This window comes from Linepithema humile, chromosome 2, assembly GCF_040581485.1.
Source record: "Linepithema humile isolate Giens D197 chromosome 2, Lhum_UNIL_v1.0, whole genome shotgun sequence".
Taxonomy (NCBI): Eukaryota; Metazoa; Arthropoda; class Insecta; order Hymenoptera; family Formicidae; genus Linepithema; species Linepithema humile.
The window spans coordinates 7,548,445-7,575,577 of NC_090129.1; the positions used below are offsets into that span (position 1 = coordinate 7,548,445).

At 30.4% G+C, this 27,133-nt stretch overlaps 7 protein-coding genes and 1 long non-coding RNA gene across 20 annotated transcripts; 4 read left to right on the top strand and 4 right to left on the bottom strand.

Annotated features, from left to right (window-relative positions):
- Positions 1-27: 27 nt before the first annotated feature.
- Positions 28-3,065, top strand: LOC105678727 (transmembrane protein 223). Of its 5 annotated transcripts, none has more exons than XR_010888512.1 (7): positions 28-403; positions 588-834; positions 993-1,306; positions 1,474-1,613; positions 1,674-1,824; positions 2,377-2,571; positions 2,700-3,065. XR_010888512.1 is itself a non-coding variant. In XM_012378281.2 (6 exons), exons 2-5 carry the CDS (start codon positions 680-682, stop codon positions 1,806-1,808), a joined length of 744 nt encoding a protein of 247 aa, XP_012233704.1. In that variant the 5' UTR covers positions 28-403; positions 588-679; the 3' UTR covers positions 1,809-1,824; positions 2,377-2,579. The 5 variants fall into 5 exon arrangements, 1 of the variants encoding a protein (XP_012233704.1); XR_001101738.2 differs by having other exon boundaries at positions 2,377-2,442; XR_010888513.1 differs by lacking the exon at positions 28-403 and adding an exon at positions 440-495.
- Positions 1,462-5,495, bottom strand: LOC105678726 (uncharacterized). 5 transcript variants are annotated; one of them, XM_067349557.1, is made up of 6 exons: positions 5,021-5,493; positions 3,781-3,855; positions 3,449-3,665; positions 3,120-3,334; positions 2,754-3,029; positions 1,462-2,537 (listed from the first exon to the last, which is right to left on the bottom strand). In XM_067349557.1, exons 3-6 carry the CDS (start codon positions 3,581-3,583, stop codon positions 2,270-2,272), a joined length of 894 nt encoding a protein of 297 aa, XP_067205658.1. In that variant the 5' UTR covers positions 3,584-3,665; positions 3,781-3,855; positions 5,021-5,493; the 3' UTR covers positions 1,462-2,269. The 5 variants fall into 5 exon arrangements, with proteins under 5 accessions (XP_067205658.1, XP_012233702.1, XP_067205659.1 ...); XM_012378279.2 differs by having other exon boundaries at positions 3,740-3,855; XM_067349558.1 differs by having other exon boundaries at positions 3,449-3,525; positions 3,740-3,855; positions 5,021-5,492.
- Positions 5,496-6,802: 1,307 nt separating this feature from the next.
- On the bottom strand, positions 6,803-9,380 carry brn (beta-1,3-galactosyltransferase brn). The gene is made up of 2 exons (XM_012378272.2): positions 9,185-9,380; positions 6,803-8,938 (listed from the first exon to the last, which is right to left on the bottom strand). The coding sequence occupies exon 2, from the start codon at positions 8,934-8,936 to the stop codon at positions 7,494-7,496; it is 1,443 nt and encodes a 480-aa protein (XP_012233695.1). The 5' UTR covers positions 8,937-8,938; positions 9,185-9,380; the 3' UTR covers positions 6,803-7,493.
- A 1,431-nt stretch (positions 9,381-10,811) lies between these two features.
- Positions 10,812-12,322, bottom strand: LOC136997968 (uncharacterized). Its single transcript, XR_010888519.1, has 2 exons — positions 12,183-12,322; positions 10,812-11,503 (listed from the first exon to the last, which is right to left on the bottom strand). It is a non-coding gene; the product is annotated as an uncharacterized lncRNA (long non-coding RNA).
- On the top strand, positions 12,109-14,851 carry LOC105678724 (probable G-protein coupled receptor B0563.6). 2 transcript variants are annotated; one of them, XM_067349545.1, is made up of 6 exons: positions 12,109-12,260; positions 12,650-12,909; positions 13,220-13,446; positions 13,744-14,045; positions 14,123-14,357; positions 14,486-14,851. In XM_067349545.1, the coding sequence occupies exons 2-6, from the start codon at positions 12,729-12,731 to the stop codon at positions 14,687-14,689; spliced, it is 1,149 nt and encodes a 382-aa protein (XP_067205646.1). In that variant the 5' UTR covers positions 12,109-12,260; positions 12,650-12,728; the 3' UTR covers positions 14,690-14,851. The 2 variants fall into 2 exon arrangements, with proteins under 2 accessions (XP_067205646.1, XP_012233696.1); XM_012378273.2 differs by lacking the exon at positions 12,109-12,260 and adding an exon at positions 12,278-12,483.
- A 96-nt stretch (positions 14,852-14,947) lies between these two features.
- Positions 14,948-20,487, top strand: gry (trafficking protein particle complex subunit 11 gry). Of its 2 annotated transcripts, XR_001101737.2 has the most exons (22): positions 14,948-15,082; positions 15,261-15,462; positions 15,553-15,722; positions 15,796-15,984; positions 16,059-16,232; positions 16,301-16,468; positions 16,534-16,738; positions 16,815-16,988; positions 17,061-17,139; positions 17,218-17,272; positions 17,387-17,594; positions 17,688-17,893; positions 17,970-18,275; positions 18,342-18,547; positions 18,653-18,789; positions 18,885-19,097; positions 19,179-19,342; positions 19,408-19,630; positions 19,708-19,816; positions 19,899-19,975; positions 20,042-20,174; positions 20,270-20,487. XR_001101737.2 is itself a non-coding variant. In XM_012378267.2 (21 exons), exons 2-21 carry the CDS (start codon positions 15,274-15,276, stop codon positions 20,066-20,068), a joined length of 3,279 nt encoding a protein of 1,092 aa, XP_012233690.1. In that variant the 5' UTR covers positions 14,948-15,082; positions 15,261-15,273; the 3' UTR covers positions 20,069-20,239. The 2 variants fall into 2 exon arrangements, 1 of the variants encoding a protein (XP_012233690.1); XM_012378267.2 differs by lacking the exon at positions 20,270-20,487 and having other exon boundaries at positions 20,042-20,239.
- Positions 20,488-20,564: 77 nt separating this feature from the next.
- On the top strand, positions 20,565-26,460 carry LOC105678729 (uncharacterized). The gene is made up of 7 exons (XM_067349562.1): positions 20,565-20,703; positions 20,805-20,922; positions 21,329-21,627; positions 22,055-22,201; positions 23,289-23,325; positions 24,241-24,360; positions 24,678-26,460. The coding sequence occupies exons 1-3, from the start codon at positions 20,621-20,623 to the stop codon at positions 21,455-21,457; spliced, it is 330 nt and encodes a 109-aa protein (XP_067205663.1). The 5' UTR covers positions 20,565-20,620; the 3' UTR covers positions 21,458-21,627; positions 22,055-22,201; positions 23,289-23,325; positions 24,241-24,360; positions 24,678-26,460.
- kraken (serine hydrolase like 2 kraken) lies at positions 23,587-27,120 on the bottom strand. 3 transcript variants are annotated; one of them, XM_012378275.2, is made up of 6 exons: positions 26,986-27,120; positions 26,729-26,801; positions 26,593-26,637; positions 25,159-25,394; positions 24,469-24,816; positions 23,587-24,349 (listed from the first exon to the last, which is right to left on the bottom strand). In XM_012378275.2, the coding sequence occupies exons 2-6, from the start codon at positions 26,793-26,795 to the stop codon at positions 24,095-24,097; spliced, it is 951 nt and encodes a 316-aa protein (XP_012233698.2). In that variant the 5' UTR covers positions 26,796-26,801; positions 26,986-27,120; the 3' UTR covers positions 23,587-24,094. The 3 variants fall into 3 exon arrangements, with proteins under 3 accessions (XP_012233698.2, XP_012233697.2, XP_067205654.1); XM_012378274.2 differs by lacking the exon at positions 25,159-25,394 and adding an exon at positions 26,097-26,332; XM_067349553.1 differs by lacking the exon at positions 26,986-27,120 and having other exon boundaries at positions 26,729-26,870.
- Positions 27,121-27,133: the final 13 nt, after the last annotated feature.

The following is a 27,133-nucleotide window of genomic DNA, read 5'->3' on the forward strand; positions in this document are numbered from 1 at the left end:
GCTACACATTAAACATTGGGATTGAAGATTAAAGATTGGATTTACCAATCAGAACAAAGAACTTGTAGCTCCTTTTGTTTCGATTGGGCAAATTTCAATCATTAAGCTTCAATTTTCAATCTTCAATGCGTAGTCTGACAGGCTTTACATTTGTTAGCTTTATCAATTTGTCCAGGTCACTGTTCAATCATTTGTTATGATTCACAGTTATGCTGAACTATGCACCTATTACATTCAAGTGCGAAGTGAATGTAACCAATAATAGTGAGCTTTTACTTTGGACTTCTCAACCTAATATAAAAATAATATATTTCCAAATATTGTGCATTTATAACTTTTGTGTGTTGAATATTTATGAATAATTAATATTCATATAAATTATAATGTTTGTAGAAAAAATTTGGTAAGATAATTTTAAATTTTGTATGTCATGGTTATATCATAGTAAAAACATAGCATGTTTTTAGATAGGTTAGGGTTAGGATTAGATTAAATGTAAAAATATATTAGAAAAAAATAGAAAATTATGAATTAAAAGGATTGCAAAAACTTGTACATTGGAAAATAATTATTTGTTTTATTTGCAGGAAGTGAAGTTTATGGAGTACATTAACATTTACTTGTGAAAATTTTTTTATTGACTTTATGCAATATAACATAAGAAGAAATCTGTTTGAAAATGTTGGGTGTAGTTTTGAGGCATTCTATACTTCCTAAAGTTTTATTGACTGAACCACGATCTATTTATGGGATAACACAAAAATACTTAAAAAATGATAAAGATATATTATCAACAGCATTGATTGTTAGAACATTTCTAACAAAATATACAAGGTAAAATGTGATAAAATATATTTTATGAAGATGATATATTTAACAATATATTTTTGAGCTATGAATTATAGATAAATAACATTTGTATGAATATATATGAAATCTTCTTTAATTATTGTTACTTTTAAATTAAAATTGTTACTTTTTTAAACTGACAGATTAGTGCAACCAGCAAATTTCCTTAAATCTAGCAGATTACCAGGAAGTTTATTAGTACGACAAGGACAAACATTACAATTGGACGTAAATTTAAATGTACGGAATAATGTTCTTATATACAAATATGAAAATGATAGATATTTTCGAATGTTACGAATGTTTGCCATTGGACAGTTATTTGGCTGGTCAATATTGGCTCTCTATACTTATTCACCAACTTTCCTTGAAATATTCAACACTGACGTAAAGTTTAAAAATTATATAAGATATAATGGATTGCGGCTTTTCACTTTTATTTTTTCGGCTGTTGTAGGTAAGTAGGTGAATCTTTTATATTGAAAATTTACATATGTGTATATATATAATTTATATTTTTGCTTTATTTTATGCAATCTATTAAACGTATATTTATAAAGAAAATAAAGTAACATAGTCTTAATTTAAAAAATTTTTTTCTAGTGTTATGTACTTGTTTTACAGGTCCTATCATGTATGCTTTCATTCATTTTTTATGCGCTCGTAATATCAAATATATGATTTTACATAAAGGTGGTAAAACAATTTCAATTACTACTCATCACTTGTGGAAAAAATGCTGCATGAATTTACCAATAGAAATGGTAAGAATAATTGTATTATTTAAAAACTTTAAATATTTCTCACATGAAATTCTTTTTAAGGTAAAGAGTGTTTCACATAGAACAGATCGTGGAGTGGTTGTACCACTCAAACTAAAAAATAAACGTTTTCACTATGCGCTTGATAAAAAGGGCACATTCGTAAATCCAAACCTTTTTGATCACATAGTGGGATGATTATTCAATTTTAGGAGTGAGTAATATTTTTATAAATAAGTTTGTTATAATTCATCATGTGTATATATTAATTGTGATTACTATTATGTATTTATACTTAATATATATAAAATATATAAATATGTGTTTTGATTTGATTAATTTTATTACAAATATTGACACATTAAAAGTAAATTACTAATTTAGTGCTAGAAATGCTATATGTTGTAGAGGAGAAAATAATTCTTTTTTATAGATTATTTATTGGTACAAAAGATAAAAATTTACAACATTTTCTAAAAGAGGAAAGAAAATGTTAGTATAATATTTATATATAAATATGCATAAGTAGTATATTTTATTGCACTGAGATTAGTTTTTTCTTATTTGTCATTGACTTCTAAATTCTTTATGAATGTATGATATAAGAGTTGGCAAAATAATTAGTATTTCAAAATTTAATGATATTCTTCATATTCCAATTAATATCTTTGACTTTGCCTGTCATAATATTTTCCCGAATATTTGCTATATCGGTCACTGTAGCCATCATCTTGATATTTGTCTTCTGCTTTATAATATACTTCAGGTGCTGTAGAACCAACACGTCCTTGCCAGTAATGGGTCCAATATAGATCTTCTGGATTGATATCGTGTGGGTGTTTGGCATTTTTGAATACGTGTACGCAATACACGAGACTGCCGATTAATGTCAAAAATCCAAACACAAGAAATACTATTCCCAAAATCCTAAAGAAAAATATTTAAAATATAAAGCAGTCTTGTAAGATATATCAGATTAATCCATACACCTTCTCTCTTCCTTTACATTATTGATCATTGTTAAAAATATAACATTATTATTGTAAATTATAATTTTACAATTGAAGTAATCATATCTGTTAATTTTAGTATAGAATACTACATAGAAATCACATGGAAAAACTTATTGCGCAATACGCTTACCAAACAACTAATGGTTGGAAAAATTGTATGACGATAACGAAGCCCAGAGTGACCAGAATCAGACCAAGATTCAGAAGTAACATGAGGCAACAGACGCCTTTGGTGTTTGGGCAGAAAGGATTTGGCGTTGACATAGTTTCTACAATTATACCGCCTTTTCGTGATGTGCGAGTTTTCACTGTCGAAGTACCTGACCTGCCGGAACCGTAGCTGTAATGACTAGGTGCTCTGTGATCCAGTCTGGAGCTTGGTGCTAAACTGTGACGTGATACCCGACTGTTTGTATCATAAAATATACATTTAATATTCTAATTGTAAGTATATTTATATCAGGATATCTCATATAATATGTTCAAATCGAGTTACCTTATGTCGGAAGTGGCTCTGTATGCAGCACTGGTGACATATATATCTGAGCCATTGTCACAAATGCTGCCATGTGAGGCACTTTTGCGAAGCGGGTGTAAGCTATGTTTCGAAGAACCGGACAATACTGAATCACGAGTATTGTGCACGCTTCTAGATCTCCTATCTTCTTCCCTATCATATTTATCTCCGTGAGTCTTTCTTATTGGTTTTACCTGAAAGAATGTTAAGCGGGGATAAAGTTAAAAATATGAATATAACAAAATAATAATATGGACAAAATGTTTTAAGTTAAGAAAATATTTTGGTCATAGTGTGAAATATATTACCATGGTTGTATGCTCATTAGCAACGATATACTCAGATACAGTACGATCTGAAGGAGCTCTATGGCTTTCTTCGCCATCTGTAATGTAATCACGATGTGTATTAATGTGATATCCAGAATATCTCGAAGTATGCATTTTGCGAAGTCTATATTAATACACTCGTGCAGGAATGTCAAAGATAAATGTGCAATTGATCAGTAACACTCGCTTAGCTCATCTAAAACAGAAACACATATTGGTTCATTAACAAATCAGAGTTAAAGGATGCCAAGTAGGAGAAAATTTGCTTACTGTGAGCATGCAATGTGATGTGTATTCATTTCCATTCTTACGTGTGCGTGTATATTGCATACTTCAAAAGAGAATCTTCATTCAAAGCTTCATTATGCATTGTTTATGTTATAAGTCTATAAAAAAATATTTGTTAATGTGTTGGAAGAGTTATGTTGCATTTATGTTTTGAAAAATTTTTATTTTGGACTTTATAATTTTATTCCGAGCAATGACTTTGATTCCGCGCACGAGCGTATTTTATTTAACAATGCCAGTAATTGTAATGCTCTAAAGTTAAATGCAGATTTATTGTAAGGTGTGGCATTCCTTTGAGTATTGCGTGCATATATTGATTGCAAAACAATGCATTATTATGGGATTGTCTTTCGATCGTAGGCAGTGCCTGCAGTGCGTTCAACGTGTTGAGCAAATCCTTATTTAGTACGATGATGTCATTTAACAAGGACATATGCAACATCTTTGATCGGCAATGCGCGCGTGCCCTTCGCCTCCAATCGTTTCCCCGCAATTCTTTCGAGACATCGCTTCATTGATTGTTTCACAACAAATTGTGACATCTGTCACATTTACAGCTTCATCTTAATTAATATTATACATATTGATCGTGCCGTTCTACTTCGATTCTTAATATAAACAGAATATTTTTGCATTTTTAAAGACAACGAAAATTCGTATATAGTAAGCGATATGATACAATGACGTAATTGAGTTTTATATATTACTTTTTATTCAGAAATGATTTTCATCTTGTGAACAACAAATATATTGCAATCAAAATTTATTTCTCAAAATAATGCAATCAAAATTCATAATTAAATGCCTAATTTTTTTAATTCTCTTAAAAAAGTAATCTTTAACTCATATAAAGAAAATACGGTAGATGTTATTAATGATTAATGAGATCATCGTCTGTATAAAATGTATTCGCTCTCATCGCCAACCGGTTATTAAATTCCTGCTGTATGTTTTTGTTAGTCTTTCTTTTAAATAAACTTGCAGCAACAAGTGGCTAAGCAGCAAACCACGGCGCGCAGGCGCCATAAATGCAATCTATGCGCGCAATATTTCTATTTATAATATATAAAACTCCGAAAAAAAAACAATAAAGGAATATCATATATTCGGGCGAAACGCACACACAAGACAAAAGCATCACAAAAGAACCACGCGCTCGAATCGGCTGATGTATACAGATCTCTGCTACAGAGATCGTCCGGAAATCTCTGAAATACCTCAATTCCAGCTCTTACAAAAAGAATCGGTCTCATATTATCATACCTTGTCGTGTGCTCGGAAGATTATTTTCTCTGTATATAGTTGCTTCTCTACCAATGATTCCTCTCCTCATGGAAACCTGTTAGCCGAACGTGGCGAATCTGGATCGCCGCGACATATCGGTCGCTCGGCTATACGAGTATTTACCGTCTTTGGTCCATACTGCGTTCCTCCCTTTTTCTTTCCACGAAAATCGTCCGTACGTACACTTCTTCAAAAAGCACACACGACCAACGATTCGCGATAATTTCGACGACATTCGCGTAAACCAGCAATGTCGCACATCGCGTCTAACTGATCTGTAAAATTGAGATGCGTGATCGCTACAATGTTTAGCCTTACTCTCGCTTATCCGTCCAACACCTCACTCGCGCGACTGGAATCGCTGGAATGGTTAGTACTCCAACTCCAACTGAGCGAAAGGCGCATTCATCATAGCGTGCGGTTTACCACCACGCTTCTGTGACGCCTTTAAAAGGTGAGCTCAGGTGTAGCGCTTGGCAATCCTTACGAACGCCCGCAATTCTTCGTTCGTCCCACTCGACCTGATTTGTCTTCTCCTAGGCAGATTAGAAAAGTATAGAAAAAAAAATTAAATTATCCATTTTGTAAGGGGTTTATTTTGAAATGTTATTCCAAGAATATATTTTTAATACAGACAATATCTTTTTTTTAGATAATTTATGGAAATTTGGAAAATTAGGTTATAAAAAGTTTTTGAAGTTGGTTTTATATTGCATAACAATATGTCCAATAGTAAAGTATTGAACGAGAAATATTTGTCGATATTTTATAAGTTGCCAACTTGTTATGCGTACATATGATACATTTCTCTCATCAATTTAATTAAACTTGATTAATTAAATTCTTGATTTGGAGGGTGAAATATTTACAGAATGGATTTATCGTTATGTTAAGATAAATTTATTAATTTTGTTAACGTGATAATTTTTTATAGTACGCATGCGTGAAATGTCATTTATAGAAAACTGCGCGCCAAAGCTGATCAAACTGAAGTCGTTTACTTAAATGGCTCGATAACATCCTGTAGACATTATTCGCTTTTGACATCTTTTTTATTATTTTTTTCTGGTTTTTCTGAAATTTTTCGTGAACAGAAAGTTTATGATGTCTCAACAGGGTGCTACTGTACAAGCATGTAACCAAAAAATTGTTAAATGTAATGTATTTCATCTCTAACCTAAAAATTATTATCATTCAAATGTTAAATAGACTGTTTCAAACTACTTTGCAATAATTTAATTTTTTTTATGAGTGAAATATATTATTTTATTATTTCAGTGATTAATTTTATTAGAATTAAGTGTATCCATAATAAATATTTTAGTAGGTTTAGAAGAAATGAAAGTAAGGCGAGCAGAACTCCAAGCTCAAATAGAGGCTCAAGAAGAAGAGAAGAATGGCTTGCAACGTGAGATTGAGAAAATGTCGTGTAAGCTTACACATCTGAATGATAGTTTGGCAAAACGGATTGCGATCAGAAATGAGTTAGACAGAACTATTGCTGACAGTGAATTGGCATACATAAAGGTAATAAAAGTACTATTGAATAAATCTGTGATGAATCGATATTGCTATAGTAATATCTTGTATTTCTCAAAATATATTTATCTTATCATAGATTTTAGAGAGTTCCCAGTTATTGCTTAATATGCTCAAAAGAGAAGCTGTTAGCCTGGATCAGACTTTAGCTAAAATCAATGTAAAAGAAAATTATGAGGAAATATGAATTAGAATTTGACAAAAAATTTGTAAGGGACCAAATATTTAAAAAATGCATTTATTACATTATTATTAGATGCATGATCACAAGAATATAGTTATTATAATTTATATCCAAGTGCAAAATTATAAACTTTTATAGTATAAGTTATTAGCTTCTACAAAATTTATTAACAATACAGATGTCTACACATTATTTGGCAATTTTGTAAGAATAATACTAATCAGTCTATAAATAACAATAAATAAAATTTATACATTGAGCAATGACTTAGTTGTAAACAAGATTAATATAATGAATACAATACATTTGATGCATAATTTATCATAATATTATTATGATTATAAATGTTTTTAATAGTATTGCTTAATTTAAATGCATTATATAAATAATAATATTATATTATATGCTTAACTTTTTATTATATTCTACGAAATATTTGTATATATATAAAGACTGACCATAATATAAAATCTATTCCAAAGTTACAGAATATTTTTCATGATAAATCAAATTTTTTTCATACAATCACTATTTTGCTTATATCAGTATTTCTCTTTTCTATTAAATATATATATATTTCGTATACATATATATATATAATTTTAATACATTTCTGTATAGCAAAATTCTATTATAATGTATAATTTTTCGTTAAGTAAAAATAATATTTAGAGCCACGCACATATGACAGAAAGTATTATGAAACATTTTGTAATTATATATAAAAATTCAAGCATTTCCGAGAGCTTTTTGCTCATGCCATACTTGTAGAAGTTCATTTGAATCTTCATATCCATGAGATGTTATGACATATTTGTAACTGTATTTTGTATAAGATTTCTTGTAAAAATGAAACTCTTCGCAATGAAATGGTACTATGTCAGCTTTTTTAGCTATTAAACCTAGAAAAATGTCATCAAACCTAAAGTGCTTAGTGTAAAAACTGGTATAATACAAATCCAAAAGAGCCTCTTTAGACAAGATATATGCACCAGCTGTAACGTATGGTGGCCACAAATGGTATGGATATTCTTTTAGTGTAACATACCATTTAGAAAATTTATGTCGATGAGGCGCAGATCGCATAAATACAAATCCTGCAAACAGTCTAATGCTGTCTGGCAGTTCAAAATCGAAAAGCTGTCGCTTTGTTCTATTCAGTATAGATGTATTTAACCTAAGCAACTTTTTATATTCTGTTTGAAGATTTTTTATAATTGGTTTATCTTCTTCATTATGTATGTTATTCTTCTGACTACTATTACTTATAAATTCATGAGTTGTAAAACTTTGCACAGAAGATATTCTATTCATTTTTATGTCGTATGATGTTATATTATTATTACTAAAATTAACATCTTTGAAATCCATTAAATCAGAGAGTTTGATTTCCCTTTTGTGTGCACTATATACTTTTTTTGATTCCATTAAATAAAGTGGATAATTAGCTGGGTTTCTGATAAATGTTGCTACATTTCTCACTGATACATACATATCATCATCGACAAACATGTAAAACTTCGAATTTGAACAATATTTTACTAACCATTTAAAACCCATCATAGTTTTTATAGTGTTATTATAATATGAATCTATGAAGTCTGCTTGTATAACATCTTTATGGATTGTAGCTTCTAACTTTAGTTTTGCTTCTATTTCTTCATCATCTGGATGTGTACCTACTATGAAAATAGTTTTTGTTGGCACATCAAAGAATCTTTTTTCAATTCCCCATGAATTACGTATAGCAGTTCTTCGGTCAAAATTTTCTATAGCAGACTTCACTATATATACAAGACGAAGTGAAGAATCCACATCTTCTTTACATTTTTGTGGTTGTTTGAACACAAAATTATACTTGTATTCATTGATAGGTTCAACTTCAGGTTTTTCATTGCGCCGTAAAGCATTCACAAACTCGTGTACATTGCCTTCATATGGATATACAAAGTTTTCATCATATGTAACTTCAAATAGATGCACAAATATCCCAAAGAATTCTAACAATGCTATCAAGCCCAGAAAAAATAGCACATATCCTATTTTAACTTTTGATATAACACGTCGACACCTTTGAAAATAAAGGCGGAAACAGCGTTCAAATATGTAACAGCACATTTTATCAGCAAGATTTGTGTTTGTATTGTACAAATCGTCCCCTCCTGCTGTCATTCCTGTAATAGAAATTTTTACTTTTGATTATTTTTTATTAATAAGAATGCCATTTTATTAAGTTTCTTCTATTATCAATAAGTAATAGTTTTAATGTACACATTTTTTTCCTTTTTATAATTTAAAACTATCAGCTATTAAGAGGAAGTATAAAAGTTTCTGTAATAATATCTAAATATAATTTAATTAATGTAATTTAATTAATGAGAAAAACTTATAATACTTAAATTTATAAATTGACAACTTACAAAATATCAATAATCATTTCTTGTTCTGATAATATAGGAAAATGTACACTTCTTTGACACATTACATATTCCGTATTAAAAATATAAATACAAGAATTCAACATTTTTATTCTTTCTTTCAGTACTACTTAACCAATTTCTTCGAAGTATTACAAATGAACTTGCAGAAGTGAATTGTGGCGCCTCTGTAGGGAATCTATTGCAACTAAAACCCTGATTATGCAGTTCGATAATTGAGGCCGATTTGAAAATCTAACCCCAGTTTTATTCTCATTTATAATTTCTCTCATTTATTTGGACTGAAGGCACACGCCATCATATAACACCTCATTTATAACCACGTTCTAGAGGCTTTTAGGAAATAATATTTTATAACATATACGTTTAATATTTTATATTATTTGACATAAACATTTATACACATACACTTGTTGCAACATTAATCAAATTTTATGACATTTGACTGATCTTTTTCAGTGTGCAAATTATTATTGTAATGGTGATCCTGTGGTGTACAGTGTCGGCTGCGTTCAACACTACAGATTGTCACGTCTATGAATAAACTCGATGATTCGGAAGGATGCTTTTCAACTCGATTGACTACCGAGTGGCCATTCGGTGCTAAAATATTTTTGGGTATAATCTAAAAAAAGGCATTTTATTGAAATAGTAGTTTGTTTCCGTTCAATAATATTATAATAACGTTAATAGTTTTGACATTATAGAGCATTGCTAAAAAATAAATTATTCTTATGTCTATAATTAGTATCTGTATTAGAATTTAAATATAAAAAAATAATCTATATAATGTTACTAATTAGAACTAAAATTGATGAATATTAATTATAATATAAAATAACGATGCATAAAAAATTGATTAAAGGTCATCATAATGTCATATAATGTCATAAATTATATCATTATCGGATATTGTTTTTTATTTGTAATTAATACATGACAAAACATTTTTGTATAAGTGTTCTAACTGTGCTTCACTCATATCTTATTTTGTTTCAGAAATTGCTCTGAATTTTTGATGATTTCGCGCAACTGCTTTTGATGAGATGTTCATTTTTAACCACTGCAGGAAGAAAATATCATGTCATTGGCTTCTACTTGAATTGATGTTTTAATTTTCTATGAGGACCAATATATTTGAAAAAGGTATAGTTTTTTTTTTTATATAAAAGATGCATTTTATATAAATTTGATGTTGAGTATTCAGTAGATGAATTAGTTTTGTTTACATTTATAGAATCTACTTATATTAAACACTTTAATTAAACATTTTAATATTTAATGCAGAATCGCGTAGCTTGGAATCTCTTTAAGCTATTCTTATTTTTTATTTTTCGTTTTTATATTCTTTATTTTTTCATTTTTCAAGATAAGGAGGTCTGAAAAGTGTTTCAGAGATTATTGAAAGACTTTGTCAATTTTATCCTTTTTGTTCTATTGTATGATTAACTTTTAATAAAAAATTTTTCTTTGCTTTATAAAAAATATGATCCAAAAATTGCTTTAGCTTTCAACTTTACTGATATTCATAGAGTTACATTTATTTTTACAAAGTTAGGGCTTAGGGTTTAGGGCTTGTAGACGAAATTTTAGGCAGAAACTTGGAGTCTTCACATTGCAATAGTAGCGATATACTTTTATTACATTCTTTGCGTTCTTCTACAGATTTTTCTCCTACAGATTCTTTGCCTTCTCCTTTAATTCTTAGGTCAGATTAATTGTTTTGTAATAATGACTTTGTCTTTTCTTTATCAGCATTATTTTTATACACTGCTTCCTCTGTTTTTATTCAGAATGTCTTTTTGTGATGTGCTTGTCGTGATAGGCGCAGTCATCCGTTTATTGCGCGTTGATGCTTGAAGAGGATCGTCCCTTCTTGGTGCCGAAGTGATCTCTATCACATTTTCGTCGCGTGAAAATTTTTACGGTGATTTTTGTTTATTCTTTTCCACGGTTTATTTCGCGCATTGCGAATAAATTGCGAATTTATTTCGACGCGGCAAATTGCTCAAATTTTTGCGCGTCTTCGAAAACGGTGGACTGTTTTTTTTTTATATCATATCGTGCCACCGTTGTTCTTCGGTGCTTCGGACTTGTTTGTCGTTGATGTGTTTTTATTGATCGACTCAGTGGAAATGCGATCGAGCGAGAGAAATGTCTCTGACGGTGTTTTCTGCTCGAAGGAATTATCTGACGGCGTCGTGGGGACATCCTTCAGCACTGATACCATTGATAGCTTTTCACAACGGGCGTTTGCCTGGTTGACACTTTCGCCGAATTTCAATGATTCCCTACGTGATTCTGCAAGTATTAATATCGAAATTTAGCCACATGTTAAAATGTATTCTATTATTTCTAATCATAATCTTATCTAAAGATTTGCAGCATGCGAAAGATACAAAACTTCCAGAATTTTTTATATTATTTTAAATGTTTCTTAATAAAATGTAAATCGATTGTATAAAGCAAGATAATTAACGAATAAATTGAAAAATCAGAAAGCCAAAAGTAAAATAGAGTCAATTAGAGAATAGGCAGTTTACTTTAAATTCACATTTTTATTTAAATTTTAGTGTATGTGAGACTTAGTGCAATATATCTACGTTAAGTTTGTTTGTCTTCTTAAAAAAGAGAATTATTATATACTGATAATTTTCATTTTTTTTTTAATTTTCTGTTTGATCACCACTAAATTTACTTGTATGCATGAGTTTGCTAAGTGTTAATTCATGGTACCATTCTATATATATATAATACATAATTACATTTAGTCTAATATATACAATAATCTTGTATTCTAATCTTGAGCTGTTTTTTAATTTTTTTTGTTTTCATCACATAATGTTCATGATATTTTTCTGACAAATTGTTTATCCGTTAACAATTAATAATAGATCCCTATTATTTGTTCAGCAGTTTGACCTGATTTAATAAAGGGTTTAAGTCTATCATCTACTACGTGTTTAAATAAACCACATACATCTCAACGTTACCCTTGCTGGAGTTTGCGCAGTGTTTAATCTTCTGAAGCAAGATCCGTAAGGTGAATACGGCGCAGGTAAACCTGTTAGAGTCTATCATGTCTTTGTTGAAAGTAGATTTGCAGTTGAGCAGAGAAAGAGAGGCGGTAACGTGCGCGTGAAAAAAAAAAACATGAAACGTCGAATAGCAAGAAACTTTTGGATTATTTAATCGAAAGTAAAAGTTCTTTAATTACGATTCCAATTTGCATCTGATTAATAATCATTACAACTTACAATGTTGACGGGGGTGATTGACGGGTTGGTATATTATAATTTCATAATAAAATTTTTTTATTAATAGCATTATCTCAGTATACAGTAAAACAGTTTTAATGTGATGAGTTCAATGATAATAATATGTACTGCTTCTCTTTCGCGATTTTTAAATGTGCAAATTCTGATAAAAGAATAATATACTTTTCAGTACCTTGTTGTGTTGCGAAGATGAAAACTCTACTGTTGGACGTGTGCCTATCGAGGATGACGTTATTCGAAGTCATGCAATGTCTTTAATGTGGACTTCTTACGGTATTATAGTTCCAATAATATTGACCATCGGCATTTTTGGTAATGTGGCAATCCTTATCGTGCTGTCCAGTCCAATGTTTCGCGGAATCACATACCTGTATCTCAGCGGACTTGCGCTGGCGCACATCGGTGTTACACTGTCTTGGATCACAATCAGTTTGTATAATTTAATTTTAAAGAAAAATATTATAGAGAAATAATACATGAAAAAACTAATAGCGCATGTTTAAACGAATCTCAAATTAATTAAATAAATTAAATAATGGCAATGACAGATAAATTCATTTTAGTTTACATTCAATGATTAAGATTATTATTTGTATTTGATTATGATTAATTGCAGCAACATAATTTATCATTGCATCAGTACACAATTAATTTAATCAACTTGATGTTTTTAGTAAAAGCGGTTTACTCTTAATGCAGCAATAAGTATGTAGCGATTTATAATACAATTATATTTTAGCGCTGAGATTAGGCTACGGTATGAGCAATAATTATCCATCAGCTTTTTACCATGCTCATCTTGAACTCGTTGTTTTGAACGCCTTCTCGGCTGCCAGTGTTTTCATCATGGTCTGCTTAATCGTGGATCGATACATTTTTGTGTTCTTTCCGGCACGGATTCGTACCGGAAGCGCGCGCAAAAATGTCGGTTCTTCCATACTTTCTTCTTTTATAGCTGGTTTTATGGTAAAGTATTCTGAATAAAATAGCATCTTATTTTTTATTGATAGTTGTGGAAATTTTATTATAAAGAAATTAGAATATTAAATAATTTTTTACGTTTTATTTTGTGATAAAAATTTCTTTATTTCTAAGTTATGTATGCATGCATATGTATCTTTTAAATCATTAATAAAAAAGTAGTAAATATAAATATCATATCACCAATAAATTACAAAATTAGAAATTTTGCGTTATCAACAAAAATCTTGTATTAAAATCTATACAATGGATTATTAAATACATAATTTATTTTGTTTGCAGATAAGTTGTCCATTGTCAGTTATGAGGATGGTTTATACGGAACAAGATGGATATGATGCCTCGTTTACGTTACGTGAAAACGTGTCTGTTACGCAGAATGCGATGTGGAGAATGTATATTTGGACAATGGAAACCATAGTGCGAATTTGCCCGTCGATACTGTTTATTATACTAAATAGCTTGGTCATTAAAAGATTTCTTCAGCTAAGCGTACAAAACCGACAATTCCATGCCGCTTCGGACAAGTTGCGGACTAATAATGCGCCTGATACATCGTTACTATCTCGTAATCGAGGATACAGGTAAGAATTTCAATCATTAATAAATTAATAAATTATTAGAATGTATAGACAAAATAATAGATAAATTATTTTTACAGAGAGGAGCAGCATTTAGCAATATTGACAACAACAATGATTCTGTGCTTTTTTGTAACGACGGTTCCTTCAAGTCTCACTCCGATGTTGTACATCAATCACCATCCATTGGATCTTAATTATCAAACTTTTCGTGTGTGTTCGGCAATCGTTGAACTTAGCAATTATGCTATTTATATTTTTATATATCTCGTCTGCAGTACAGAGTTTCGAAGAGAATTACTGCGCGTTCTACAAGTAAACTTGTATATTCACATTTATTAATCTTAAAATTATAATCTTTAATTGAGAAAAAATTCACAATTAATGAATATTTCTCTCACCTAAATAAGATGAAAATATAATTTTATAATTTTTGTGAATAGGGAAAATGTAATGAAAATACAGGACGAGATGTCGATCAGCCGATAGGTGAAATCGAAGATTACAGCCGGCATGGTACAACGGTTCGACTAACGCCAGAACACACCAAATTGAATTCTCCGGAGTCCCCGAATAAAGAAGCTAAAGCAGAAGAAAATTTATCAGATGCTACTGCTTTTATGCTAGAGCGCCAAGTTATTGCATAATTACATTACATATTCAAGATCATCCAGATCAAAGATCAAAGAACCATTATTATGCATCCATAATGTGAAAATTGTATGTAATGGAATTAAATTAATGTATTGAATAATTAGTTTTAGTTATAGTGCAGATAAGTATAATATATCGAAAATTCTAATCGTCAATATATATTTCAAAATCAAATAATCCTCCCTCTTTATATCGATTTAAATTGCGACTGCGTGTTTCGTTTCCTACATCAAATAATCCTAACTTAACCTGATGTATTGCTGATGACAATTTATAACCTAAACCTAAACTGTCAAAATACGAATGGCATACATTGATTACGGTGTTTAATCATAAAACAATTTGTTTTAGCGACGTATTACTCTATGTAGTTTATTTAATAACAGGTATTTACATAAGAAAATATGAATCTAATATTAATGAAGATATTAAAAGATTAAATCTATCAATCTTATAATGATATAACAAGTATTGTTTTGAAAGTGTTGTTTTATCGTGTAATATTATATGATACGAAATTTATGAGTTGTACGTTGTACCTTGATTACTATCTACTTTTTTCAGAAAAAGCTTAATAATGTTTGAGTTGCCAGCAGAATTGACAGCTAAGCCTTTAGCTCTAATAGGTTTAACTGGATTAGATATTGCAAATCCAGTACATCGTTCTATTTGGGATGCATTTAGCAATAATAGAAGACCGGACTGTGCAGCTGTTCAGTTTAAATTGCTCAGTTTATCGCATGAATTTCCCACTGTTAAACCAAAGGTACATTTGATTGAGATTATTTATGAAAAATGTGTCAAATTTTGGAACTAATTGTTTGATATTACTATATATTATTTTTATATATTTTAGCGTAGCTCATATGAATGGTATATACCTAAAGGGATTTTGAAAAGGAATTGGATGAACAAATATCTTAATGACATTCCTTCCGTAGTTGTTGTGTTCTATGATTTAGACTGGAATGATCCTTTGTGGAATGAAAAGAAAATGGAGTGTGCTTCTAGAGTGCAATCTTTAAGGTAATAACATATTAATTTCACTGTTATATTTTTGATATAGCATATTAGATTTAGTGATAAATATTTCTTTTAGAGCTGCTTTGGATGGAAGAAGTACAAAAATAGCTGTAGTATTGATACAACATGCTGTGCAACCACTTCCTGGCGCCGAAGATGTGGTTGCAACTGAGCGTGCAACAGCACTGTGTGGAGCTTGTGATTTGCCAGCCAAGTTCTTGTATATCTTGCCGCATGCCGATCATTTATTAGGATATATATCTAGGTGCTTTATTTTATAACCTTACTCTTTTACTTTTCTGTTTTAGCAAAAATAATCTAATATTTTATCTGTTATAGATTAGAGACAGCATTCTATGATTTGGCACAAAATTTTTATCATCATGAATATCGGAATGTTAAAGGTCATCGCGATCAACTCACTAAAAATGTCCATCAATATTTATTTGTTCGTCATCAGTTTAAAATGGCATTCTTAAATGAACTCAAGCAAGAATTGCTTATTGCTCAAAAGTAAGATGAAAAATATAAAGAGTTTCTGAGTATCATAAGATATGTATATACATATGAATGTTTTATAGGCATTATGTGCAAGCTTATCACAATCTGCTAGAAACAAGAATGACAGATGCAAATGCAGTAGAGATAAAAACTGTTGCCGGTTTTATAAATTACAAATTGTGTCGAATAATGTTTAGTGCAAGCCTTCCAAAAGATGCCATTTCTCAGTTTAGACTTCATACAGAAAGGTATGAATATTTATTATTACGATTGTGCTGGAAAAATTTTGACAATAATGATTGATATTTCTCAGATTTAAGCTAAAAACTGGTCCAAAGGAACTTATGTTTGAGCATCATGCTTGGATGAGCAGCCAGTTCTCTACATTTGCAGAATTATTTGATGAGGCTATTCGTCAAGGATTACCTGCTGTTCAAACTCAACATCCAGGATATTATTTCCAATTAGCTGCAAATCATGCAGGTTTACGACAATCTGCGTGTAAAGAACTCTGCCAGGTAAACATAATTTAATTTTCTAGCAAATATATTAGGTTTTTCGAAGTGTTTACATTATTGTGCTTGAATGTTTTAGAATGTGAACAGTTATCCAGATCCAGATCCTTTATCAGGCGAAGAGAAACTTGAATTTTATGGGCAACGACCATGGCGACCTGGCAAACTAAGTGCAGAACCTGCAGACACAGCCAGAGAAGCCATTGGTATACAGGCTTTACAGTACAGAGAGAAAACTGCAGTTAATCATTCTGTAAGATAAACACATTTAATTATACTTTCATACGAGAAGCAAGTAAATCACTGTAATCAGAATCTTTTTCAGATGATAATTATAGGTTTACTAGGAAACGCAATATCGCAATTTAAAGTATACCGTTGTCCAAGAATGCGACGATTACTAGGTAGATATGATTCTAGAAATTGGAACAATAATTATTTATAATATATTTATAAAATTCTCATAAGATTCTTCTTTATAGTTGTGCAAATGGCAGAGGAGTACTTTAATGCTCGGGATTATGGCAAAGTTCTTACGTAAGTTAGAATTATTTTTTATGATAAAAGTCTCTGAGAAGTAAAATTTTGGCAATATTTTTTTTAGATCATTTTCTTGTATTAATATAATAATTGTAAAATTTGATTGCACAGATTATTGATGCATATGTTGTGGGAATATCATGGAGAACGGTGGCCAGTTTTACTTACAGATATCCTAAAGAATGCGTTGCGAGCTGCATATCTGTCGACCAGTATTCAAGATTATCTTACTCTAGCACTTGAAGCTTTAGGATCCTCGACTACATTTTCAAAAGAGCGACAAGCTGTTATTTATAATAATGTTATGAATATACTACAAGTAATTTGGAAAAGCATTTATATTAGCTATATAATGAATATTATATAATGTATATAGCATGCTAATCAACAATCGCTTTACATTTGATAATAGAAAAAACCACCGAATCCAGAGCCAGATTTGCCAGAAGATGTTAAGCATCTTGCAATGGAAAAATGGATAATGGAACTAAGTCGTCCAGAGCCAAGTATTTTTACAATTGATGACAATAACATGACATCATTCATCGATCTTAAAACACGATTTCTGCAGCGGGCATATACAGTGAATACAATGATAACAGTGGAAGTTATCATAAGGTAATATCATTTAATTATATTAGAAAGTTTATTTTTAAAAATTACAGTAATTTTATAACGATCTCTTTATTTGTAGGAATTCTTATTGCGGTGTTATTCAATTTTCCAATGTGTCAATAACAGTCAGTGGTCCAGCTTATAATGCTGAAATTCCAATTAGCGATACTCAAACATCTGATCTTATTTTCCAAGCAAAAGAAATGAAAAAGTTTTATTTTCATTTTAAAGCACCTTATCAAAATGATGGTGTAGAAATTCGTATTAGTACAATCTCGTTACAAATGGGTGATAGTGCACACTGTTGTATTATACTGCGATTCTCAGCCGTGGGTAGAGAAACGAATGTGTTGGATCGTTTGTACCCCGAAATACAACAACTTCGGTATGTTTATGAAGAACGGTTTTTAATATTTGTATCATTAGAAAGAACTGACATTCTTGTTTGTAGCGGAGGAGAATTCGAGGCGATAAGATCATTAATTCACGCGGAAATAAAGCAGGAAGAATCGAGTTTAAATATAAACGCAGAATCCAATAATCCAGCGCTTTTAGGCGAGTGGCTTCCCATTACGATATGCCTATCAGCTAACGAAAGTATTAATGCAGTCTGTTTGCATGTAGTACTTGTAGCAGATGGTAGCAACGAACAATCAAGTACGTTTTCATTTATAATATTTTATTTTTAAATTAATATTTTTATGTCTGACTTGATATCGCTCTTTCTTCATCAACTAACATGTTCTAAAATGCATATTTTAGCTGAGTTAAGTGTAAACATGCTTAATAAGGAGTCGAAAGTATCAATCCTTGTTGGTGACATGGAAAAAGATTCTTCAGCCAAACATAATGTATACATTAGAGCACATAAAATAGGCGATAGAAATCTCATGATAAAGGTACATATGTTTCATTTTCTTTATAAATTAATATATTAATTGTTATATTATCGGAATTTAATGTTTTCTTATCATTTGTTATGATTATGTTACAGGCTGACTATTCTAGACCTGACCAAATTAAGGGAAGTAAAGAATTAACGTATTCGTTGGCAGTTAAGAAACCATTTGAAGTTGCAACACAATTTTTCACCACATTCTTTGAGCCACTGAAGAAAGGATTTATTAATGAACGTCTTCTAATTATGCCTCATATCACATGTGTTTCTCCGTGGCCCATAAAGATTTTAAGTACATCTATAGAAGTGGTATGTCTGCAGAATTTATATATTTAATTTATTTCTACAAGTTATATATTAGAGAAATTAGAATGTCATTCTCGAAATTAGGGAGATTGTATTCAAATGGAGAAATACACTTACGAAAAGGAGTCTATTTTAACGGATCTTACACTCTGCGACGGTGAATCGGGGACCGACATCTATATCTTGACTCCTAAGACAGGCGGCGAGCAGCCTATTAGCATTGGAATATATACTATTAAATGGAAGAGGTAAAAGTGATTGGTGGAAGATTTTCTATAACGTGATATGTCTGTAACTTCCATTATTTTCACAGAGCAAACGATGAAACCGCCCCGGAAACTAGCAGCAGCGTAACTTTAGCTCCTTTGTGGGTCGAAGATTCGGTAATCGGATTAGAAGCCAAAATGCCAGCCCACGGATGGGTTCGCACACCATTTTCTATATCGTATTTTATAACAAATCGTTCCGACTACCTCATTACTTTGCGCTTGACTATGGAAGGCAGTGATGCCTTCATGTTCGCTGGGCAAAAACAAGTATATATTATCAAGCATATATACAAGTATTTTACATTTTACAATATATGTGATGCTCTTGTTAAATATTTTTTTAGGTTGACATTAACGTATTGCCTAGGAATGTTCGAAAAGTTGATTGGATTTTACGACCACTGGTAGCTGGTTTTGTTGCTCTCCCAACGTTATCACTAACTGTACCTGCAGGTACATGACATATGCTTTATGAAATAATTAGAGAATTTTTAATAATATATATTTGCATTTATTTTATTTATTCCGCTTACAGATGAGGAACACAAGCTGGGTAAAGGACGATTATCAGAGATAGTTGAGCGTTCATTGCCGAGTCATATATATATACTGGTAAGTGAAAACAACACATCACAATGCTTCAATAATATTACATTGTAATACGTAATATTTTTGCAGCCGAAATCGCAGTCTTTAGAAGAATAAACGAAATCAGTGTCGAGATTTTTTTTAAAAGAAAGGAAACAATTATATCTTCTCTTATCAAACTGTATTACGAGACTAGGGATTTATATTTTGCACAAATAATTAAGTAAGCTAATATATATGTACTATATTTACTAGAATTGTGAATATATATATATTTGTTAAATATAACTTATTTTTAATCTATTCTTTTTATCATAGCTTTTAAGAGAAATATTCTAATATTGGAACATTGTAAAATTTTGAAGAATATTAAGTGGCAGCTATTGTGCTGTTGCTGTCGTTCATATATGTATATAGATATCGATTGCTTTTACGAGCATTTACGAGCATTACGTTGCACGTTGCCGTAGAAACCATGACGTAAAAACCGTGGTGGAAATCGTGCAATTTACAATACAACACTTAATATAAAACAATTTTTTTTCTACATTTCTTTATAATTTTAGTAAATAATTTTAGTAAATAATGAAAGATTAATTTTAATTGATAATTAATTGTTAATGGTTATTGATAATTGTATTCGCATATGGGCCATAATAATTCCATGAAATGACGAGGAATATTGATATTGGAAGCGTTTTTGATGAATACCTGCAAAAAGAACAACAATTCGAACAAGAAATAGATGAACGGTATTTACATTAAAGTCTAAGTTTTGCTATAAATATGTTACAGACAATATGTATCTAGATTTTTGAACACGTGTAACATTACATTTTATTTTATTTTTCAGTAATAAATTACGTCGTGAGATTCGCAATGGGAATGTTTCCAGGATTTATGACTCATCATCAACAAATCTCCCTATAAACCTGCAAAAATCTCGCATTCGTAATCAGACTCTTTTAAAGGTTTGTTATATTTGTTATATAAACATTATATAATAAAATTATTTGTTATATATTTATTATATAAAAAGATATGAAGAAAATATTATTTATAGCAATGTTAAATTTATATAAAATTCGAATTATATCAGCCACTTTGAAATTATTTATGATTTATCAATTATTTTATTAGCAGTTTACTGTTATTTTGTTATATTTATCACAATTGAAAGTTTATCATTTATTATAATTAAGAATATTTTTGACCATATGCTATCATAAATGTTAAAGCAATTTTCTCAATTCAAAGATCAATATTATAGGTATAAATCAGAATGCTCGTAAAAATATATTTATGCATATTGCAATAAAAATATTATATATTAAGAACTTTAGCAAAATTGAAAAGTTACATATTATTTTGTAATAGGATTTGGAGATGTCCAGAGCACGTTTGAGAACTTACGCATCTTACACGCCGACCTATGCGGAATTGCAACAGATTTCGTTGGCTTATCGGAATTGTCTTCGCAGGAAAGTCCAAAACACGGAATCTTGAAGCGCTCCGAACTTTTGTGTGATCAACATTCGCTGATGATTGTTTCAACTTGATAACTCGAGCCGAACGAACAAACTTCCAAATGAAAAGTTTATTGATCGTTGGGATCGATGAATCAGGTTGATTATTGCGTGTCTATGTTGCAATAGCTGCATTAATCTTCATGCTTTGTAAGTAAGAATAGGTATATAAATAAACTGTATAAAAACGGGAGCACAATTTTCGCGACTCGGATGTTCAGTTCTATTTGTCCGTATTTTCGATCGGATTCAAGTTTTTGCAAAAAATAGCTATTAATTTTTAAAGTAAGAATAAAAGCAAAAAGCAAAATAATATAAAGTAGCAGCTTACACACATTTTCTGCGAATCATGTGCTCGCAATGATTATCACTACACACGATACAATATATCACTATTGTATTATATTGCAACTTGAATAATGTTAAATTATAATCTGTGGTAAACGTACTTGCGGTCGGCTTCTTGGTTTCCGACGATGTATAAACCGCAAACTAAAATCTAGCGAAGCAAATTTGCACTCTAATCTATCCGTTCAAAGGTCGCAACAATTCATTACAAAGGCAAATGTGTTTTAAGGACTCCACCGTGACTGAGCTTACCTTATGATACGTTGCGGATTAATGGATCTTTTTATCCGCCGTCCGTGGAACTTCCCAAGGAATTATGCGTGGAGGGACACGTAAGGAAGATGCGTGGACGAATGACGAACGGTGTCCTGTTCATGTATGCCATATTCATATTCATTTTCTATGTGTGACCGCACTATCATTGCCGATAATTACCGGCGTGCACAACGTGCATACATGATAGAACGGCCACGTATTCAGGAGCTGATAAGAAGTCCATGTAAATAATTCGCCGCAAACTTGGGTTTATTTATTTTGCACTTTTCTCTTTTACACACGATTCGTAAACGCGAGTTTAGTTTTGATCTTTGTGGATTATTTATTGTGCAAACATGAATTTTTCACTGTTAAATTTATCGATTGATTAGATTCGCAGCTGAATGCTAACTAGATTTTAATGTTAGCCTCATTTACGAGCAGCTTTTTGAAATGCACAATGGAAGCGCATGATTTATGCAAATGTCAAAGCCACATATTGTTTGTAGATTTACTTACCTTTTATGCCAGTGAAATATTAGAAATTTAGAACATCGTTCTATGTGCCGCAAAACATTTAGAAGAACTGAGACGCACATGAAATGAGATGTGACGAATGCGTTTTCAGCATGTAATTTTGTATTTCTACGTGGCTATAACAGCTGAGTAAACGCAATAATGCTGTGACTTCTTTGACTATTGTGACGCCTGCAAACATCTTTACACATCTGTATCAACAAGCTCTCATTATCTTAAAGATATCATCTCTTTTAAAATTTGTCAGAGACCCCGCGTGTGTTCTTCACGGATGTATTCATAAATTGTCATTTTTTTCATCGAAATCTTAGTATATTATTTCTGTGATTTTGCACAATATCGTAAAAAAATGTGCAGCTTATTTTATAGCATCTAAAATTTATCTATGTAAAGCATTATATAAATAACATTTTTTAATTAGTAAGATATTTTATTAAATTGATGTAAAATACCGCGTTTTGCCACGTTGGTCCGGTTATATAAGCGGAGAGTGGTACAAGTTTATTATATTTAACTACCTACCTGTCGGGCATTAATACATTATCGGTATCCCCGACGGTCACTAGATGATAGACGATGTATCACTAAAACGTGACGTTTGTTGTCCTTGGTGTATATAGGCCGAATGAAATACTCATATTAATCTTTTTATTTTATTTTTCTGTTTACAGTCAATTCATCAATGGCTTGAACTTTTTGTTACATTATGTAAGTGAAGGAAAAATATTTAAAAATCCAAGAAAAGTATTATATGTTTTCTCAAATTAAAAAAATAATCTAAGTCATATATTCAACTTCAAGGTAAATTCTTTTTTTTTCTTTATCAAGGATTTATATGCAAGCATGTTAAATTCATGTAAAAGATTATTTTATAAATGATGCAACGATGTAAGAGTAATTGTTATATGCATTAAGATCGACTATAAAAGTGCTTTTATCGAAATACATTAATTTTTAAAAAGTTACAAATTCATAAAAAGTAAATTTTATTTTTGTCTCAATAGAATTAATTACATAAATTACATAAATTAACATTAAATAATTTATTTATTCTGATATACAGGCAACAACATACAAAGCTGAACAAGAAATTTTTATTGAACATATTTGTCTCGATGTCTTTAGTTTACCTGCATTATTTATACACATAGTCTTTCTTTTAATTGTTGTTCCAAAGCTTTTACTTTTATATCAATTTTGTATTACTGTATACGTGATAGCAGAATAACACAATGATAATTATTAATCATCACAATGTTTTTTTTTGCATTACTATTACTACTTATTATTGCTAATTAATAATTTATATTAAGCATTTTGTTCGAAATTTTGTTGCAAAATCTGTCGATGCAATGCAAGTATATGTGCGTTAAATATAAATTTGCATCGCTATATGCATTTTGGTTTCAGACAAATTTCCTAGTGATCACTCGTCGCTTTGTCTTAAGTAACTACACTTATTAATAAATAAATTCTGTTATAAATTCTGTAAAAATTTCTTAATTATAGGCGCAACTTGTTCAGGTTCATTTAAATGCACGTGATGTGTGCCTTTCACTTCATGATATTCAAACTTTCTAGCTCCTACTTTTATATTATCTAATACTTTCTGATAATTTTCAGGTTGTTCAAACTTCATCCCAGGAACAGCACGAATGTTGAGATAAGCACATTTTATTCGGGATGCGTATTCGAGTACTAAATCTAGGGATAACATGCCCAAAAGGGAAACCTGAAAATAATGTAAATAACTTTAAATTTGACATATTATCATTATTCTTCAAGAATAATAAATTTGATGATTTTAATTCTTTGTAAGTAATATGTTATGCAAGAGAAAAATCTTTTTACCTTTAATCTTGAATCGCGGGAAAAGTAATATTTGCCTTTTTCATACGATGGTTGCATACCACGCTTCATTAAGATTTCTGCTGCTTCTCTTGTTACAGAACCACCATATGCTTTTTCCACTATGTCGATCATTTCTTTGTATTCATAACATGGAATGTTGTCCAGTGTTAATATTTCATACTTCAAAAATTTATCAATATATTCTCCAGTGACTGCAGCTGTTTTTGTGATATCCCTTACGCTCGGACTAGCAATATCCAAACTTATAATCGCATCCACTTCATCAGGATATGATGCTGCATATAAAAAGGCTATAGCACCACCCAGTGAGTGTCCGAGTAATCTTACCTATTTTCATAATATAATTAAATTACAATAAGCTCATATCATTTAACACATATACAACAATTATATTTTAAATGCTGTATGAAATTATGCTTATGTGTGTGTGTGTGCATTTTAAACATATTAAAACACATATTAAAATATTCACATTAATAAAATTCCCATACTTATAAAATGCATGCATGAATTAAGTAAAACACAATATAAATGTTTTGTAAGGACAAATAAGGTGACTGTTAGATATGTGCAATACATGTGAGAAATATAAACATTGTGCAGTGCACATTTAATATTATTAATCCTATTTTCCATTGCAAATAGAGTGGAATTTATCCACTCGCTAACCTTATTCCATTGGAAATGTTTTATGATTCTACGCAGAAATATGATACCATCCCAATAGACATAATAGAATTGGCTCGTTGGATAATGTGAAGATAAACCGTGCCCTGGCATATCCAAGCAAAGAACAGAAACATCATCGGGAAGCAATGGTATTAATGTGTCAAAACTTCCTGCATTATCTTGACGACCATGCAATGCCACTATCGGTTGGAGCTCTCTAGGACCCCACCATTTGCCTGCAGGTAAGAGTCCCATAATTATTTTTTTGTCTCTATCTTTCACTTTATGACATTTGATAAGGATAGATATTATTCTCAAGAATTTGTGGCAGTTTGTTAAATAAAAAAATTGTCCAAAATCTTTGAAAATGCAACAAAGTTACAGCTGAGTTAAAAAAGCTTTTTTGTTCAAAAGGACTCAATGTGAGACGTACAATATGTAGTTATACAACGATACTTTTTTAAATCTATATTTGATCTATATTGATTATTTTTAATAATCAACATGCTATCATTTAAATTAATAAATTAATCGTTTAAATGTATAATGCATACATATAACAGTCAGCCTTTTTTAAGATAATAATTATAATGGTTATAAGTAATGCAATATGGATATTAAATGATGAATTTAATAATGTATTCTATTTCCGTGTTAAATGCAACATAAATACCATTTATAAATAATCCCAGCCAATAATATATGTAAGTTAAATAATCAGTAGCAACAGTTAATATAAATTCATATAAATTAATGTCAAAAAAATTAATTTTACATATTTTACAACTTATAAAAATAAAATGCAATTGCAATTGCATTAAAAAAAAAATTTTTAAGTATGTAAAATCCATGCTCTTATATATCCAATGTATTATTTTTGTATTTGATTTGATATAAGTAGATATAAATCGTTGTATAACATTGACTCGCTGGCTAACCTTGTTCCACTTGTAATATTTAATAATTCTACGCAGTATGACAATCCCATCCCAAAATATATAGTAGAATTGTCCATCTGGTAGATGAGAAGAAAAGCCATGACCAGGCAGATCTATGCTTAGTATAGCTATATTTGACGGCAACAATTTTGCCAAGTTGTCAAAAGTTCCTGAATTGTCCTGCCAGCCATGTATGGCCACTATAGGTTGCTCATCTGATGATCCCCACCATTGTCCTAAATTTACCAATATATTGAGCTTGAAGTAATAATTTCATAGAAACTGATATGTATTTTTAAATTTATATCTCAATATCTTGTAATCACAATACTACAAGAGATTTGTTAGAAATCTAAACATATAACCGTGTTTTCCTTTTATGCGTACAGAATAAAACTAACTAATAAGATTGATAAGATTCTGATTTCAAAATAACGTTAAACTAATATGATATAAGACATAAATCAAGGTTTAAAAAGATGTAACTTTTACTGACCGCTAATATGACCCCATGGCATCGGTATTAGGATTTCTTTCGCAACTGTGAAAGAATATTTAGTTATTACCATAATGTTTCTTACATTAATATTATTTTAACTTATAAGTTATTCTAAGAATAATGTTGAACTAACCTTCTTTTCTGTATCCATTGGATTGTATAGCATTGTCAGCAGAGTTACTCGTCTGATTGGAATCCATTTCAGTCTTTAACGATTAAAATTTACGCTTATTTATACTTGCTTGATGAATTACGTGTCGTTTATAAAATCTTTAATCACTGTCAGCTGAAAAAGATTAGATAACAATCAAGAATAGATTTTGGTTTTGAATCAATTTTGATAGACTTTAATATTAGAAAGACTTTAACAATAATTCTTTTAAAACTCACATATTTTATGTATTTGGGGATGAAAAGTAAATTCTTTCTTCTTGTAAAATCCAACGTGGTACGATGACAACACAAGTTTAAAGAATAGCACAAGTGAAAGTATATCCAGCAACTTACACATACGTAATGACATATAATATATGTGCAT

Excerpts from the sequence above, each read along its gene's own strand:
- gry (XM_012378267.2), top strand. The coding sequence starts at position 15,274 with ATGTTTGAGTTGCCAGCAGAATTGACAGCTAAGCCTTTAGCTCTAATA. Across the intron at positions 15,985-16,058 it reads TTATTAGGATATATATCTAG|ATTAGAGACAGCATTCTATG; the intron begins GTGCTTTATTTT and ends TATCTGTTATAG. Across the intron at positions 18,790-18,884 it reads ATAGAAATCTCATGATAAAG|GCTGACTATTCTAGACCTGA; the intron begins GTACATATGTTT and ends ATTATGTTACAG.
- kraken (XM_012378275.2), bottom strand. The coding sequence starts at position 26,795 with ATGGATTCCAATCAGACGAGTAACTCTGCTGACAATGCTATACAATCC. Across the intron at positions 24,817-25,158 it reads AACATTTCCAATGGAATAAG|GTAAGATTACTCGGACACTC; the intron begins GTTAGCGAGTGG and ends TTATGAAAATAG. Across the intron at positions 24,350-24,468 it reads CCCGCGATTCAAGATTAAAG|GTTTCCCTTTTGGGCATGTT; the intron begins GTAAAAAGATTT and ends CATTATTTTCAG.
- brn (XM_012378272.2), bottom strand. The coding sequence starts at position 8,936 with ATGACAGCAGGAGGGGACGATTTGTACAATACAAACACAAATCTTGCT.
- LOC105678726 (XM_067349556.1), bottom strand. The coding sequence starts at position 5,090 with ATGAGGAGAGGAATCATTGGTAGAGAAGCAACTATATACAGAGAAAAT. Across the intron at positions 3,335-3,448 it reads CTAATGAGCATACAACCATG|GTAAAACCAATAAGAAAGAC; the intron begins GTAATATATTTC and ends ACATTCTTTCAG. Across the intron at positions 2,538-2,753 it reads TTCCAACCATTAGTTGTTTG|GATTTTGGGAATAGTATTTC; the intron begins GTAAGCGTATTG and ends ATTTTTCTTTAG.
- LOC105678727 (XM_012378281.2), top strand. The coding sequence starts at position 680 with ATGTTGGGTGTAGTTTTGAGGCATTCTATACTTCCTAAAGTTTTATTG. Across the intron at positions 835-992 it reads TTTCTAACAAAATATACAAG|ATTAGTGCAACCAGCAAATT; the intron begins GTAAAATGTGAT and ends TTAAACTGACAG. Across the intron at positions 1,614-1,673 it reads TGAATTTACCAATAGAAATG|GTAAAGAGTGTTTCACATAG; the intron begins GTAAGAATAATT and ends ATTCTTTTTAAG.
- LOC105678724 (XM_012378273.2), top strand. The coding sequence starts at position 12,461 with ATGTTGACGGGGGTGATTGACGG. Across the intron at positions 13,447-13,743 it reads CTTTTATAGCTGGTTTTATG|ATAAGTTGTCCATTGTCAGT; the intron begins GTAAAGTATTCT and ends TTTTGTTTGCAG. Across the intron at positions 14,046-14,122 it reads TCTCGTAATCGAGGATACAG|AGAGGAGCAGCATTTAGCAA; the intron begins GTAAGAATTTCA and ends TTATTTTTACAG.
- LOC105678729 (XM_067349562.1), top strand. The coding sequence starts at position 20,621 with ATGACGAGGAATATTGATATTGGAAGCGTTTTTGATGAATACCTGCAA. Across the intron at positions 20,704-20,804 it reads GAACAAGAAATAGATGAACG|TAATAAATTACGTCGTGAGA; the intron begins GTATTTACATTA and ends TTTATTTTTCAG. Across the intron at positions 20,923-21,328 it reads GTAATCAGACTCTTTTAAAG|GATTTGGAGATGTCCAGAGC; the intron begins GTTTGTTATATT and ends ATTTTGTAATAG.